General features: G+C 37.7%; 2 protein-coding genes and 1 non-coding gene across 4 annotated transcripts; 2 read left to right on the top strand and 1 right to left on the bottom strand.

The window, feature by feature from the left end:
- On the top strand, positions 1-3,665 carry LOC111493958. The gene is made up of 6 exons (XM_023143909.1): positions 1-334; positions 702-986; positions 1,071-1,244; positions 1,380-1,486; positions 2,175-2,476; positions 2,807-3,665. Exons 1-6 carry the CDS (start codon positions 179-181, stop codon positions 3,370-3,372), a joined length of 1,590 nt encoding a protein of 529 aa, XP_022999677.1. The 5' UTR covers positions 1-178; the 3' UTR covers positions 3,373-3,665.
- A 688-nt stretch (positions 3,666-4,353) lies between these two features.
- Positions 4,354-12,972, bottom strand: LOC111493926 (autophagy-related protein 11-like). Of its 2 annotated transcripts, none has more exons than XM_023143848.1 (5): positions 11,049-12,972; positions 8,809-10,492; positions 6,219-6,439; positions 5,181-5,382; positions 4,354-5,051 (listed from the first exon to the last, which is right to left on the bottom strand). In XM_023143848.1, the coding sequence occupies exons 1-5, from the start codon at positions 11,990-11,992 to the stop codon at positions 4,641-4,643; spliced, it is 3,462 nt and encodes a 1,153-aa protein (XP_022999616.1). In that variant the 5' UTR covers positions 11,993-12,972; the 3' UTR covers positions 4,354-4,640. The 2 variants fall into 2 exon arrangements, with proteins under 2 accessions (XP_022999616.1, XP_022999617.1); XM_023143849.1 differs by having other exon boundaries at positions 5,181-5,373.
- On the top strand, positions 8,608-8,776 carry LOC111494040. The gene has a single exon (XR_002720105.1). It is a non-coding gene; the product is annotated as a U1 spliceosomal RNA (small nuclear RNA).
- Positions 12,973-16,456: the final 3,484 nt, after the last annotated feature.

Below are 16,456 nucleotides of genomic sequence, written 5' to 3'. Positions count from 1 at the left end.
TTAAAATTAAATTTTAAAACCAAAAAAATTGTGGAGCTTTCAGATTCTCCGTTATGATCGAAGATCGTTGTTCTAGGGTTTTGTTCTTGTATTAATTTTGAGGCCCTGTTTGGATTTTGTCGCCGTTCATTTCAATTTTCTCTATCTGAAAAGGGGGCGGATCAAGAGGAAGAATTTGATGGTCCAGTTGATGAAATCAGGGAATCTCTCTCTGGAGCCGGATATGGCGTCGCTTCGGGACAAGGCGCCGGTGAAGCTGGAGATCGAGGACTCTCTTGAAGAGGAGCATGCTCCGTTCTCCAAGCGATCGAAAACGGCAACGACGTTTTCTCCGGTACGTGGAATCGGTTTTTCTTTTGCTTCGTTGCGAAGAAATGACGGGGAAGGGATTTTTTTTTTTTTTAGTCCTTGGAACTATTTTGAGAAGATGAATGTTATGCTTTTCAACTTCGAATTTGACTATTTAATTACCTGATTTTATTTCTCTTCCATTTTTCTTAATGGAGATTGATCTTCTTCCGTATGCTTATTTGGTATTCATAGTTGTGTGATATATGAGAATCCGAGTGTAATTTTCTGCTTATTCTCTGTGTTTTTTTCCCCCGAGGAGCGAGATGAAATGGTATTGTGATTTTCTCATCAGTTGAAATGATTTTGGCCTTTTTGTTGGTTGTTTTTGCATGATCTTATCAAACGAGAAGCATGGAAGTAGTTGTTCCGATGATTTTCCCGTAGTGCCTTCACAATACAATCCGCTTGATGAGCCTAGTCTTCTTGGTTTGCGGTTGAGGAAGAGCCCTTCCCTGTTGGATCTAATTCAAATGAAGCTTTCTCAGTCGACTGCTGCTTCGAGCCATGTGACCGAATGTGAAAGCTTCAACTCTTCCATAAAAAAGGATAATATAGGCACTGCCATTCCGGGCTCTATCGACAAGCTTAAAGCGTCGAACTTTACTGCATCGCTCCTAAGAATTGGTGGTTGGGAGGTAAAATCGATTGACCTCCCCTGTGCTTCTAATAACTGGAAAATGTTGTGGATGTGAAGTAATTAAGGTCTTATTCAATGACAGTATCAATCAAGATATGAAGGTGATTTGGTGGCAAAATGTTATTTTGCTAAGCATAAGCTTGTCTGGGAAATTCTTGAAGGTGGGTTGAAGAGTAAAATAGAAATCCAGTGGTCTGACATTATGGCCTTAAAGGCCAACTGCCCTGATAATGGACCTGGTAGTCTGAACGTGGTGGTACGCTTCGTATTCTTGCCTAATGCCTGATTTGTGCGTTTTCTCAATTCCTTAATGCATGAGCCATGAGAGTGTGTGTGTATGTATGTGAACTTCTTGTATTTTGACGGCTTATTTTTGTTGTTGTTTCTGTAGTTGTCTAGGCAGCCCCTTTTCTTCCGGGAGACGAACCCTCAACCAAGAAAACACACATTATGGCAGGCAACTGCTGACTTTACCGATGGCCAGGCTACTTTACACAGGTAATGCTTGCGACTTTACCATCTGTGAAGAGTATCAAATTATATGCTCTATCAATTTCCTTTTTGTGCTTTACATAGAAATTTTGCTCCCAAACAAAGTCAGCAGTAGAAGGTTTTCTATATTTACAACTATAGATGTTCTTCTTTTCTTTTGTTCTTAAGTTTTTGAGTAAAGGTGGTTCTGTTTTGATTATATCATTTCTGAGAAGCCCGATGGGTGAATTAGATTATAGCATCATTTCATTATCCTTTCTTCTCTATACGTTTGAATCGAAGTTCATGTCTTGGGTGTATGAGCCCTTTCTCTGACCATGGAACTTTCTTTTTGCTGGCAAGTTTCCATCTCTTGAGAAGAAATGAAATGTAGATCCAGTGAAGAATATGCGGATTCTAGAGACAACCTTCTAGATGAAATGGTTTCTATGAGGATTTTTTTTTTTTGTTGGACGAGAAAATTATAATATTCCTTGCATGTTCTTGAACATAGTAGATGCATAAACATTCCTGAACACAATACTTGGATAGCTACAAAGTATTCATGATAAGAACTTGTACCAAATATTTTTTTAATTTTTTTTATAAACGAAAATTGTTTATTTTCCTCATGCTGCGTAAGGTCAACTCTTCGTGTCTCACTCTTTGGACTTAGGTAATGATTATAGTGGTCATCTAACTTTGTGATTGTTAGGCAACATTTTCTGCAGTGTCCTCAAGGATTGTTGAACAAACATTTTGAAAAGCTAATCCAGTGTGACATGCGCCTTAACTTCTTAAGCCGACAGCCAGAGATAGTTTTGGATTCACCATATTTCGAACGAAGGGTTTCTGTTTTTGAGGATCCAGAACACCCAGCAGAAAATATTAAAAGATCAATTACGACAGACGATGCCTTGCCATCTCCTCAGCAATCATCCTTGAAAATAGAACAACAAGACTCTACTTGTTCAGCAGTAGAACATCGTTCTCAAGAAGCTCCATCACCTTGTTCAGGTGACAATTTATGAATCTTCTTTTGTTATTCATTCTATTTAATTGAAGGGACAAAAAGAAGCATGTCTTTTAGACTTTAGTTTTAGTTCATGAATTCTTGGTGCAAAATCGTGCGAAATGTCCTGTGAGTCCAAAATAAATCACATGGTGTGATCATCATGAGTTGAACGATCAATATTCCTTGTCATTGATGTGATCTGTAATTTGTTTCTGGAATTTACAGTCGTACCTTTTTCTAGGCTTTTATCAGAAATTAGTCAAACGTTTGCTTGTATCCAAAATATCTTGTGCTGTTCCTTCGTTATTGATAAAAGATGGAATCTTGTGCAGCCGAGGCAAGTGCAAATTTTGAAGTTGGTAGCTCTAGAAGCCCAAAAAATTGGGAGCAAACGAAAGTTCCTGGGCTCCACCCGTCCATGTCGATGAGCGATCTCGTGAATCACATTGGACAGTGTATTACAGAGCAGATGACTGGGGCGAATCCATCATTTACCAATCAAGGACTGGAATACCAAGACATACTAGAAGATATTGCACAGTCTCTGCTGAACGACAACCAATCTACAACTTCTGATGAGAAATCTCTCATGAAAAGAGTCAATTCTCTCTGTTGTCTCTTGCAGAAAGATCCAACCAATTCCACAACTCAGAATTCACTGTTCAATGAAGAAAGTTGTGGCGAAGGACCCGATGATAGGAAGAGCAATAAAGTCGGTAATGTATTGAGGGGCAATGTCGAAGCTGCTTTTACCGACGACGTAAAAGATAACTCAGATACTAAGCAGACAATCGGTATGTCTAGGAAGGATTCGTTCAGCGAATTGATGTTGCATCTTCCTCGAATCACTTCTATCCCGAATTTTTTGTTCAACATCTCAGAAGACAGTGAAAGGTGAGTCTGGCTGTGAAATGTTTCTGTACATTGTTTCGGAAATTGGCTACGGGTAGACGAGAAAATCCTCATGGGATTCTGAAATATGTATTGATGAAGAATCCTGTATGTATGTGTTGTAATTCATGTATTTAGGCATTTTATGTAATGTCTGCAGCACAGATGTTTTAATTCTTTCCCCTGTAATGTTATGTTATGAGAGAGCCGCCCACCTTACATAAGCTGTAAATGGAAATTACCCCTTTGGTGAATCACTCTATTCTAGAGTTTTATATACAATTTGAAACAAATTTAGCCACACATTTTTCCTTCCTATGCTTCCCCAAAATGTTCCTTAATTTCTTGCCTTTTATAAGTAAGAGAGAACACCATATATTATTATTATTATTATTATTATTTATCTTTAAAATTCGGAACCTTATTCTTAGATTGGATCTAATTTTGACAAATTGCTTACTATTAGGTTGGGATCGGATTGCTGACTATTAGGTTGGATCGAATTTTAGCATATTGCTCGCTATTAGGATGTCACCTAGTGAGGCACAATTTGTTACCCATTTTAGGACTCCTAAAGAGTTCATCACAAATTTGAATTCTCTAACACTTAAAAGGTAGATTATCTCATTTCTAAAATCCTCTTCGAACTTTTTTGCATTCTTTCTCAAATATTCTATGTCTATCACCTATCACCTCAATCATTAGCTAGATTTGATTTAAAATTGTTAAAACTTTTAAAATAGTCGTTATCCAAAGAAAAAATCAGCCTTGATATGAAATGAATAACATAAAATTCCTTAAAAATCGACTAATTAAAAACATAATTCTCCGTAAATTATTTTATAATCAGTGTTACCAAACACTATATATATATATATATATATAATAAATAATCCAAAAGAAAACCCTGCAAAATCCAAGTGAGAAAATAAGAATTTTGTGAGGGAATGAATGAGAAACTAGAAAGTGGCTCAACATTGACATTTTCAACTAATAAAGTTCATGAAGTTCTTATATGAAAAAATATGGAGAAGTCTGAAGTAAAGTCAAACTAAAGACTAAAGTGGTAATAATAATATTCACAGTTTCCACACTGAACTGTAAAATATTTACAGAGAGATGGGTAAAAAGTGAGGGGTTAAAAACTCATTCCACCATCATCATTTGTACAAAAAAAGGAAATTAAAAACTTCACCTCCCAACACAATTGTTCTTCCATGTTATTCATATGTACACTTGGGATCTTCCATCATGTCAGTCTGTTGTTTTCAGGGATCAGGAAGCTGATGAATGAATAGCAGTATCCGGTAACATCGCTATGGTCACTATAAAATATTCACATCCGACTGGGAACCCGTACAGGTTCGAAGATAAACCTGAATTCAAGGTCAACCCATCGGTCCCCGTATCGGGGATCACACGATCAGTTTGATCCACCCTACCTTGATCGAGCTGAGGAGAAGGTGGTGACGGTTTCGCTGTCTGACGTTCAATGTGGACAATCTGCCCAACAATGTAGTTAGATCTGGTTAGAGGATTGTCTGCGAATAAAGCCACTGATTCAGCAGACAGGTAGTAGTTGGTGCAATTCCGATTGATCGCCTCATAATGCCCGGCTGCATTGCGAACAAACGCAGCAATCTCGTGGACTTCCAGTCGACCGAAAGAAATCTTCTCCTTGTTTGCCTGTATGACGAAGCAATTCGGTAAATCCCTCGAGATCAAATAAAATCGGAACCCGATCGTAAACTAAAGACATACTTGAATAGTGTAGGTCAGTGGATCATGTAAGGGGAGCTCACAAAGGAAGTTTACCTGCTTCTCGAGTTGATGCTTTGCGTACAAAGTTTTAACAAGTTCTTTCTTTTCTTCCAGTTCTTTGACAAGTTGTTCGCGGGAAGCTTCGAGTTTTGCGCATTTATCATGCTGTTCGACCAAAATTCCAACTCTCTCCGCTATAGCCCAGATACATTGGCGGAATTCATTTGTACCATCATTTTCATTGTCACTGCCAGAACTAATAAAATTCTAGGTTGGTTTCATTAATCAAAAATCAGACAACATTTCATAAAATGAATACTTAGCACAAGAAAATCTCTAGAATCCAGAATTAAAACTAGATGGAAAATAAAAAGGTGTAAAACCCCAAACCCATATTGTCATTTTTGGGTTTACTCTTTCAGCTTCTCCTCAGGTTTTTAAAACGTGTCTGCTAGGGAGAGGTTTCCATATCCTCGTAAAGAATGCTTCGTTCCCCTCTCCAGCCGATGTGGGATCTCACAATCCATATCCTTCGGGGTCCAGTGTCTTCGCTAGCACTCGTTTCCTTCTCTAATCGATATGAGACCCCCCCAATCCGCCCCCTTCGAGGCCCAGAATCGTTGCTGGCACATCGCCCTTGTCCAGCCCCCTTCAGGGCTCAACCTTCTTGCTGGCACATCGCCCGGTGTTTGACTCTGATACCATTTGTAACATTCCAAGATCACCGTTAGCAGATATTGTCCTCTTTAGGCTTTCCTTAATGGACTTCCTCTCAAAGTTTTTAAAGCACGTGTGTTAGGGGAGAAGTTTCCACACCCTATAAAGAATGCTTCGTTTTTCTCTCCAACTGATGTGGGATCTCACAAAAGAAATAACGTCGTAGAAAAGTCTTTACTTTTTCAAATATCAGGCGATACATTCAAAGATCTGTATCATAGTTATTCCACTTAATAGCAGGAATGCATTCATTTGCAGAAAAAAAGTACAACACAATACAAGACAAGAAACAAGGTACACTTGAGCCTCTTTTTAATGTGGAAGGGGAATGGTCTGGGAAAAGCAGCAACTAAGCAAAAAACGAAAGTAACTTACTTGGCTAAAGATTGCGCTAAACTGCGCAATGAATGAGCAAAAGCAGACACTCCACTGGGAGAAAAAACAGAGGTTTTTAGTCTTTCGACATGACCCCGCATTTTCACAGCCGATGTACGAAGTGCACTATACTCTGAAGCCCTACGGGTAGCTGCGTAAAGATGAGTTTGACCTTCCTCCCTTGCTACATGTAGACAATTCTCCAAGTGGGCACAATTCATCTGAAAGGAGGGATAAACAATAATTTATAATGCATTGACGGGGAAAAAAATTATTGATCATGACAATGAAAACTAAATCATAAAATATAAAACCGAGTCTATAACAAATCACAGGCATAGAATAATGTTGTAAGCCATGTGTCACGGTCATGCTTGTCCAAGGCGTATTGCTTGTGACTACATGTCGGATGTCCTGGTCATACTTATCCAGGACGTGTTGTCCATAGCCGCATGCTTGTTCCAAACCATTTCTATATGCTTTCATCTTAGATAAACATTTACTATTTCATGTTGTGCCACTAGTCACCAAAATCATGTCTACACCGGCCAGGGCTAAAATGCCCTAAAATATACTATAAATAGATGCGAGTAGTCATCAATTTTTCCTACCCTGAGTTAGAAGCTATTTAAGCCACATATAACGTTGTTTTCTTCAATTCTTTCAAATTGTTTTCAAATGTATTTCCTCGCTCACGTTTTCTAAAACATTTCTCGCAAACATGATTCGAGGCTCAAGCATACGCCGATATTGTTCGCGAAATCCAAATTTCTCACGGCTAACTTGTTCGCTGGAAAGTTCGTCATAGGCAGCATTGTGACAGTGCACCTCACAACTCAAAGAAACGGAAGACTGACAGTCAACAAAAACCTAATGTATGATGGGAGCTCTTTAAGCTCCCTTTACTTCATTTACCAATGAAATCTGTTTCTCCTCTTAAAAAGAACAGAAACCATGGTAGTTCAAAGGAGATTGAGATAAGGAGAAAGTTAACGGAAATGAAAGATGCAAGGATACATAAGAGCCACAGCTACATAACATAAATTGGATTCTATTTGCAAGGATCTAAAGAAGCACGAACACGGACATGACACCATACACGTGTGAGCCAATCCAATGGTGCTAAAGGACTTCCCCAACTTTTCTTTTGTAATTTAACTGTTCTATACAGACTCTTAAGAGCTGAAGACCCCATAAGAACGACTTCACATACTAGGGAGCTCTACCTAACAATTGCAAAAATTCATCCAAGACAGGCAGGAACCCTCCGAGCATTTCAGTGACCAAGAAAATCCCCGAGGTATCTTAACTTCCCTCATCTTTTATCATCTCTCTTCCATCCTTCCCTGTCAAGTACACTTCCCAAATATCGTTTTTGTAAAGAACGTCTGAGAGTCAGCAATTTGATCTCCCAAGTCGTTATCTCGAATTGGTCTCTCCAAACTAATAATAATAATAATAATAAACAACCAGAGCCGCCCAACAAGTCTTCTAAAGCTTAGGTAGAAGTCTCCTAGGTTTTCTTCCAAAAAATAGCAATAGATCACTCTAAAAATCGCCCAGAAGAAATGGAAGGATATCTTTGTTCAGAACCACCTTTTCACACCACCAATGATCCTCCCAAAAAAAAAAAAAAATAATGAATATATAAAGTATTTTAGCATAAAAGAAGAGTTGACATCGAACCATACATCCAATTCCATACATATTTAAAAAAGAACCATCACTAGTTCATGAAGAACATGTCCTTGTAAACCAGCCAAAATTTTCAGGCAGCCCTACAACGAATTATGTATTGCCAAATCAAATGAACTCTCGCGAAATCTCCAACCACAGATTGAGCTCAACTAATCATTTGCGGATCTCAAGAGAGGCACTGGCAAACCTCTTTTCTCAGTTATCACACCTTGCCAAAAACTAATGCACATTTTGGCACCTTCCCTCAGCTAGCAATAGTGATTAAACAGACAAATCGCTAGCATCTATCCACATCCCCCAGGAAGGAGAGTGGAGTAAAAACAAAAATCCATCATATTTGAAAGTTATACCTAGACTCAAGATTGCTTCTAACAAATTTCCCTAAGAGAGATAGATTTCCGTCACAAAACACTGACAACCAGTATACTATTAATTGAATATGCTTAAAAAGATCCCTAATATAATTTAGCAAGGTGACCTAACAAATTTGGTTCAGAGTCTATATTTATCTAACCTCCATCTGTGTCCATTTGTATACTCTTCACATAAATCAATTCGACTCAGTCGTATCAAGACAAAGGACAAGGTTGGATGGATAAAAGTGAGAAACGTACAAGAGAAAGCTATAAATTACAGAAAAGGTAAGAAATGGAACGCAAGGCTGTCAAAGCATTGGCCATTAGTTATAAACAAAGTTCCAAGGGAGGAAATCTTTGGTACGCAATCAAAAAGGCCCATATCCTATATTGGTGACCTCCATTTGCACTTTAGGGAAGTGTGCCTATCTAAGGTCTACCCAAAGCAGCAGAGCCTACATTGTAATTCGTAGTAGTGGAGGCCTGCGTTCACGCAGTCCTCTTAAAAAACAAAAAAGGAACAATAAGATTAGTACCTGAGATTCATCAAGCAGCTTCCTACTAGCTTCCAACTCTCTCTTCAGTACGACAACCTCCTCCATAGCATCTTTAAGTTTGGTTTCAGTTAAACTCAACAGATTGGTCTTGTCCGCTAGTGCATTTTGCAACTCCAGCAGAAGGCCATTCTGAAGATTCAATTCCAAATTGGGATCTTCTACTGTTTCACAAGGTAAGACACTCAGAGATTGAGGCATGCTCTCAGCTGTGGAACTGTTCGTCAGAGATATTCCCATCTGTCCTACTACTTTATCCCCAACATATTTATCATTGTCTTGAAGTTCTTCACGATTAGGCTCCATCATTGAGGAATCCAAATGAGGATTCTGATCACCACGGGAATCCATCATATTTTCATCGACTGCTTCTCGATCTCTACCAGGCTGTTCAGCAAATAACCCCAGCTTAACATCCAGTGAATTAGAGATGCAAGAAACCTCATCCATTGGCTCTGTAGTCGATATACAAGGTGCAGGGGCTTCTCGACCACCTAAGATTTGGGGCTCGCAACCATCACTCTTTACAGCCAAAACTGAAAAAGCAGACACAGCATTATTTGAGAGATTTTGCCCCTGCAAATACTGATCCGATGACAGTCTTTGTTCCAATTCTTTAATGCGTCTTTCATATGATTCACATTGCATCTGCTTGGTTTTAAGCATTAATTGAAGCTGTTTTCCATATTCATCTTTAAGACGCAAGGCTTCAGCTGTTTTCTCAGCAGCATTCTTTAAGATACCGTCAAGTTTGCTGTCATCAATTATATCATATTCTGGAGAGAATGAACAGATCGTGGCTAAAGCAGAAGCAAGATCAGCTTTCAATTTTGCATTTTCAACTTCCAACTTGCTGGTTCCAGCAATCTCTACCAACTCAGAACCTTCAACAAGCTCCCCAGAGCTATAACTCTCAAAGGTGTCCTTTGAAATTTCTTCAGCCTCAACAGAACTCAAAGCTCCAACCGATTTTATAGAGGAATCCTTGGTGACTCCTGGCTTCTCACTCTTCAAAGGAAATCCTAACAAGTACTCGGGAGCATAACGGTCGAGATTTGAAATATCAACATCAATTAAACGGTCATCATAAGGAGTTATATGGACATCACATGGGTTAGGAATGTCATTTAATCCCATGGATTCTATTACATCTCTTGGAAAATATCCATTATGTTCCGTTAGAAACATATCACGTCTCCTAACCTCATCCTCCCTCTTTCTTGCAAGCCTTTCAGCCATTTGACCAGCCATACCCATGTAAAGCTTCATGCAAGCTTTCCTTCTCACAACTTCAGAAAGACAAGCTCTATAGGCTGGACCAATCCCTCGCACTAACTTTAGGTCCAAAAATAGGTCCTCCTGGCGACCCATTGCCTCTTTAAATACAGGAAACTGTAATTTAACATCCTTGATGATGTAAGAGTTATAAGCAATCTTTTGCATGTAATAGTGCAGGAAGTTGTTCATTTGAATCTTTTTATCCTTACAAACATCAAGTAGTTTGGAAACTGTACGATCACAAGCTAGCATTCTTGGCAGATGATTTTTGTCATGGATATCATACATGGGACCTAGGGCCGAAACCGCATCATGAGGGCGAATTGAGGAAGATAACTGACAAGATAGGCAATCATCCACCAGTTTCTTTACAGTATCGACATCTTTGCTGCATTATTACGCACAAACTTTCAATCAATGTAAACACACTTCGAACAAATTTTTTTTTTTTTTTTTTTTTTGGGTAAGAAACCAGAGGAATGAAAGAATATACAAGGATACAAAAATAACAAAACAAGCCCCAACAGAAAAGAAAAAGGGAGTCTGACCCTAATTACAAAAATGACTCCAATCCAAAAGAATAAGATCAAGTTTATAATTACATAAAGGCTTGGTGACCAACTTTCACAAGGAAACCTTAAACCTAGCTACCTCCCAAACACACTTCAACAATTGATAACTACTGCAATAGACATGCAAACATGAAACAATATTCAGATTGTACCAAAAGCATGAACCATGAGAATAAAGTAACTAAATCACCAGTCTAAGAAAGAAGTGACGAACATAAGGAATAGATACTGAATACACTGAGAGGACTACAGGAAAAAGTAAAGGTAAATTTTTTATTTGAGACTGCAGATTCACACGCCAAAGACCAAACAGATGATAGTAGTATGGAGGGTATGATGCCTGAGCTATGGCAGAAGTAAACAGGAGCTAACCTCAAGGCCTGCATTATACTCTTTTGTTCATTGATATACCGCTGATGCTCCTTAATATTCAGTTCCAGACTTTTTATAGAAATAGAAGCCCTGCTCGAAAATAAATCTTCAACTTTCCGCTTAACCTCATTAAATATCACCTTAAATCTAACAACTTTGTTCTCGAACTGGCTGTGCGAACTGCTGCAATTTTCTGCTGATTTCCGCAAACTATCCTCCTTCACAAAATCCAGTAAGCACTTGCGATTGGCTGTTTGTAAGGCAGGATGAAGCTTAACTGACCTCAATTTCTCAATGTCTCTACCCAAATTCATCAACAGATCAGAATGAACCCGATGCTGTTGCGAATAACGTTTCATGAAATCTGTGTAGTTCTGATTAATCATTTTATAGTATTGATCCAAATTACCCCTTGCAACTTCTAAAGCTCTCTCTTGAACCTTCTGCTCTCTCAAAAGCCTCTCACAGTAATCAAATTTCATCACCGTACTACTGTATATTGCATGAGCCTTGTGGTAGTGGTAACGAAACTCCCGCTCATAAGAAGGCAAAGCCTTCAAAGCAGGATCTGAGGCACCATCTAAAGGATGGGAATCTTGAGAAGAGGAAGGTGATGGTAGGTCAACAATATCAAGGATATCGATCTGCTCTGGTGGAGGCGGAGGCGAATTGCTTTGTAGCCTGGATCGATCGAACAAGAAAACTTCCCGATCATCTGCTGGAAGCTTGTAAGCCGAAAGGGGTCGCTGTGATTCCAGTCTAACGTCCAAAGAAAGAATAAACTGATCATTGTAGTTAATGCCAGTGACGGATTCAATCAAACGCATCACATCCTCAACCAGCATACCCTCGTGGCAGTCAAGCTGAAATGAGTGTCCATTTTCAGAAACATGAACCAGCAATTTGCCGCTGTTTGCACCAGCATCTATCAAGCTTGAGCTCATCTTATCCACAACGAAGAATCTCAACCACAGGTTCCCAGAAGACAAGATTAATCGGCCAAATTAAACCCTTCTTTTTCACACAAAAGGGGTATCAATCCCAAAAGTGATGAACCTATCCGCCCTCTACGACCGAGGCACGGCAAGGAAAGTCAAATCGGCCGTTCTTCCAGATTGCGTTACGCCGTTTCTGCTAGACTTTAGAATCCCAGCATTAAAACCTTAGCCCTCAACTAAGATCCGAAAATTCAAATCACTACTTCACAGCTAGAGTAGTCTGATCTAAAATCCTAAAAAATCAATGCAGTCTACAAAGTATATCAACCTTCTAAACTATTCAATTCTAAAACTACCCCACAATCTTCAACCAATTATCCCAACTCCCAGCATGTAACCACATATAACTTACAAAATCGGCTTGATTCCAAAGTCTCTCCCGGTCCTGGTAAAACCCTACTAATCGCCGACCCACCCCCCACAAAATCCGACGCAGAAACCAGGATTTTCGCCGAAGATATCTTGATTTCCGTCCTCGTTCCCAAACTTCCTTAGATGAACACGAAAAAAAAGGAACGAACCAGCGGAAAGCGAGGGATCAAAACCAAAAGCCTAAACACTAGGGTTGAAGCAAATGACCAACAACAGAAGAAGTTGAGGATGATCGGAAACGATAACGTGAGGAGAATGATGTGCAAGAATTTTGATTCTCAACATAAGACAAATCTTCTACGAAACCTTTCAGCAATGTGATACTCGTTATTAAAATATATATAAATATAATATATGAGAATGAAATCTACGTTTTTTGTGTGTGTGTTCCATAATCTTCAACGAATTAGCTTCTGCTCTGTCATTCGCTATCGCTTTGAATATTGAAAATCCATGAAGGAAGCTGCTTCCATGGCGGCCACCACCGTGTTCCAGAAAACCTCTTCTTCTTCTCTCTCTTCAAAGTCTCGCGAAAAATGGAACGAACCCAACACAGAACAAGCCCAGGGGCCTGCCTGTCGCAGTACTCTTCTTAGAATTCGGAAAATCCAATAATTATTTTTAAAATAATATATATATAAATTAATAAAAATATCATTGAAATTCACATTTTATCTAAAAATTACACTTAAACTTCCAAAAATTATTTTATAAATTTTCATGAATATACTTAAATTTTTAAATTTATATGAATTTCTAAAAATTTTATTAATATCCTTAATAAAAAAAATTAATATTTTTACTTAGAACTTTATCGGAGTAAATTAATAATCTTATTTTTTAACTTTTATTTAAACTAAAAATTTAAAGATATAAATGAAAATTTGAAAACTTAAATAGAGTATTTTTTAAACTATTTTAAAAGTCAATAATATTTTTTAAATAAAATATTAACGATTTTAATTCAAACTTCTTGGAAAATTTAAGGATATTTATAAGTATATTATTTAAAATTTTAAAATTTTAAAAATATTTTTTAAATAAAACATAAAATTAATGTATATTTTTATTTAACCTATTTATTATTAATATTAATTATTAACTAGACAGATATTATTAATTAAACCGGTGGAAATTCAATAATAAAAACGTGGTTCACAAAATACCTTTCCAATCTAACCCCTATATTCCTATATTCATTTTAAATTATTGAAAATAGTCAGTTTTGCATTAAATGGCCAACTAAAATATTAAATTACAACTTTATTTCTTAAATTATTAAAATTTTTGTAAAAAAATATCTAATAAAATTTTAAATTTTTTATTTAATTCCAAACTTAAGGTCGAGATGATATGATCGCCTTACTTATTTGTCTTACAATGTTTTAAGCAGTAATAAAATTAAAAGGTTAACTAACATAAAATTATTCTGATCAAGCACCCTTAATTTAAGGGCTCAAACCTACTGCTACCCGATATTATCTTTTTCAGATTTTTTTTGTTTCGAGATTACCCTCAAAATTTTTAAAATGTTTCGTTCTCCTCTCCAATCGACATGGGATCTCACAATCCACCTTTTTCAAGGCCCAGCGTTGTTACTAGCACTCCGCTCAATACTCTAGATATATTATGAGTCATTAAACCACAACATTATCTATTATTTATAAATATTTGAAAAGATTTAATGAAATTGACCTTCAATAATTAAACACAAAGTCAAGGGACCGACACAACAAGTGACTAAATGATTAGAGATTAAAGTTCTAAAAAAAAAAAATAAAAAAAATGATTTTTTTAAAAAATCAGACTTTTTTTTATTTATTATTATTTACTCTATATTTCAACCTCATTTTAGTTAAATAAATCATGTTCCCAATTAATTTCTAGTATATTAATTTTTAATTTCATTCCTTTTTTTTATTTTACAAAAACAAAATGTCTATTTAATAATAATATTAAAATTTGTGAATGTTTGCTGAATCCACCCCATCTAACTAGTGGTGATAGTTCTCTTATTTATAATCATTTACAGAATACAGAAATATGGTAAATTACAAATAATATGGAAATAGTGATAAAAGAAAAGAATAATAAATGAATACAATATATTTGCATTTAATAAAAGGGCAAATATGATTACCCGTAATGTAAGGCAAATATCTAGATATTTGCCTTATAATGAACGATCAACTATCCTTAACACCCCCCGCTAGCTGAGCGTCGGATTTGAACGAACTTGAAGCTTGGATCTGAAAAATTCAAAGAGAGGTCGAAAAATACTCTTTGTGAAGATGTCAGCAACTTGAAGATGAGAGGGTACATATTGTGTGCGAAGTCTGCCAGCGATAACAAGTTCTCGAAGGAAATGATAATCTAGTTCAACATGTTTGGCCTGCTTGTGAGAAATAGGATTAGAGCTAAAAAAAATAGCACTTTTGTTGTCACATAAGAGTAAGGGCTGCTGTGAAATAGGGACCTTGAGATCATGCAAAAGATGCGTAACTCAAAGAAGTTTAGCAGCAGTTGTGGCAAGAGCATGATACTCAGATTCACAGCTGGAGTGTGAGACAGTAGGTTGCTTTTTGGCACTCCAAGAAACGAGATTGTTACCAAGATAAATAGAATAGCCGGATGTAGAACGACGAGTATCAGGACAACCAGCCCAGTCAGCATCCGAATAAGCGACTAGCGTACTAGGAATAGTGGATGGACGAAAGGTAATACCAAAGTGGAGTGTTCCTTTGACATAGCGAAGAATACGTTTGACAGCAAGAAAGTGGTCTGCAGTAGGGGCATGCAAGAATTGACTGACAAAATTGACAGCATAGGCAATATCTGGACGCGTAATAGTCAAGTACTGAAGGGCGCCAACAAGATATCTGTAGATAGTAGGATAAGAGAAAGGAGAACCATCAGCAGTAAGATGTTGAGAAACAACCATGGGAGTGTGAACTGATTTGCTATCGAGCAACTGAGCACGAGTAAGAATATCTCGAGCATATTTTAACTGACTAATAAAGAGATCATCAGGAGTGGGTGAAGCTTCAAGACCAAGAAAGTAACTGAGAGAACCCAAATCTTTGGTAGCAAACTCAGAATGAAGCTTGTGAGTAAAGTTGTCAATAAGAGATGAGTTGTTGCCGGTAACAATAATGTCATCAACATAAAGAAGCAAATAGGTAAGGTTAGATTGCTGATGAAAGACAAAAAGAGACATGTCAGCGCAACTGCAAGAAAACCCAAGTGTGAGAAGAAATGAGCTAAAACGCTGAAACCAAGCACGAGGAGCTTGCTTTAAGCCATAGAGGGTTTTCTTTAATAGACAAACATGAGTGGGAAATCGAGGATCCATATACCCAGGAGGTTGTTCCATATGAACACGTTCAATAAGAGTTCTATTGAGAAAAACATTCTTGACATCAAGTTGTCGAAGAGTCCATTTATTTGTGACTGCAATAGAAAGCACAACACGGACAGTGGTAGCTTTGACAACCGGACTGAAAGTGTCAGTGTAATCAAGACCAGGAACCTGAGTATAACCTTTGGCAACAAGACGAGTCTTGAAACGCTCAACGGATCCATCAGGAAAATATTTAATACGAAACACCCATTTAGAGCCCACGATGTTGGTGTTGGCAGGGCGAGGACCCAAAGTCCAAGTATTATTTTGTTCTAACGCTCGAATTTCTTCATCCATGGCACCCACCCAAGCAGGATTCTTAGCCGCAGATTTGAATTCTTTTAGCTCAGTGGATGCAAGAAGAGCAGAAAGAAGTTCAGATGAGCCCAAAATACCAAGATTTGCTGGATGACGAGTCTTGAATATACCAGCTTTGGCTCGTGTGATCATAGAATGAATGCCCAAAGAAGAGAAATCAACAGGAGGTTCAATAGAGGTCGAATTAGAAGTCGAGGGTGGCAAAGTGGAACCTGCAAGAGAAGTATCAACCTGCACAGACTCATCTACAAGGTCAAAACAAATATCACATGGGGATGAACTGGATCGAGGAATGTGCGGTGATGAAGTGGTAGGGGGGG

This window comes from Cucurbita maxima, unplaced genomic scaffold (genome assembly GCF_002738345.1).
Source record: "Cucurbita maxima cultivar Rimu unplaced genomic scaffold, Cmax_1.0 Cma_Scf00019, whole genome shotgun sequence".
NCBI classification, from domain to species: Eukaryota; Viridiplantae; Streptophyta; class Magnoliopsida; order Cucurbitales; family Cucurbitaceae; genus Cucurbita; species Cucurbita maxima.
The sequence above is the reverse complement of the archived record's forward strand: the minus strand, read 5'-3'. Positions and strand labels throughout refer to the sequence as shown.

Coding starts and splice junctions, on each gene's coding strand:
- LOC111493958 (XM_023143909.1), top strand. CDS start 179: ATGGTCCAGTTGATGAAATCAGGGAATCTCTCTCTGGAGCCGGATATG. Junction 987..1,070: donor TAAGAATTGGTGGTTGGGAG/GTAAAATCGATT, acceptor ATTCAATGACAG/TATCAATCAAGATATGAAGG. Junction 1,245..1,379: donor CTGGTAGTCTGAACGTGGTG/GTACGCTTCGTA, acceptor TTGTTTCTGTAG/TTGTCTAGGCAGCCCCTTTT.
- LOC111493926 (XM_023143848.1), bottom strand. CDS start 11,992: ATGAGCTCAAGCTTGATAGATGCTGGTGCAAACAGCGGCAAATTGCTG. Junction 5,383..6,218: donor TTAGCGCAATCTTTAGCCAA/GTAAGTTACTTT, acceptor GAATTTTATTAG/TTCTGGCAGTGACAATGAAA. Junction 5,052..5,180: donor AGCATCAACTCGAGAAGCAG/GTAAACTTCCTT, acceptor TTCGTCATACAG/GCAAACAAGGAGAAGATTTC.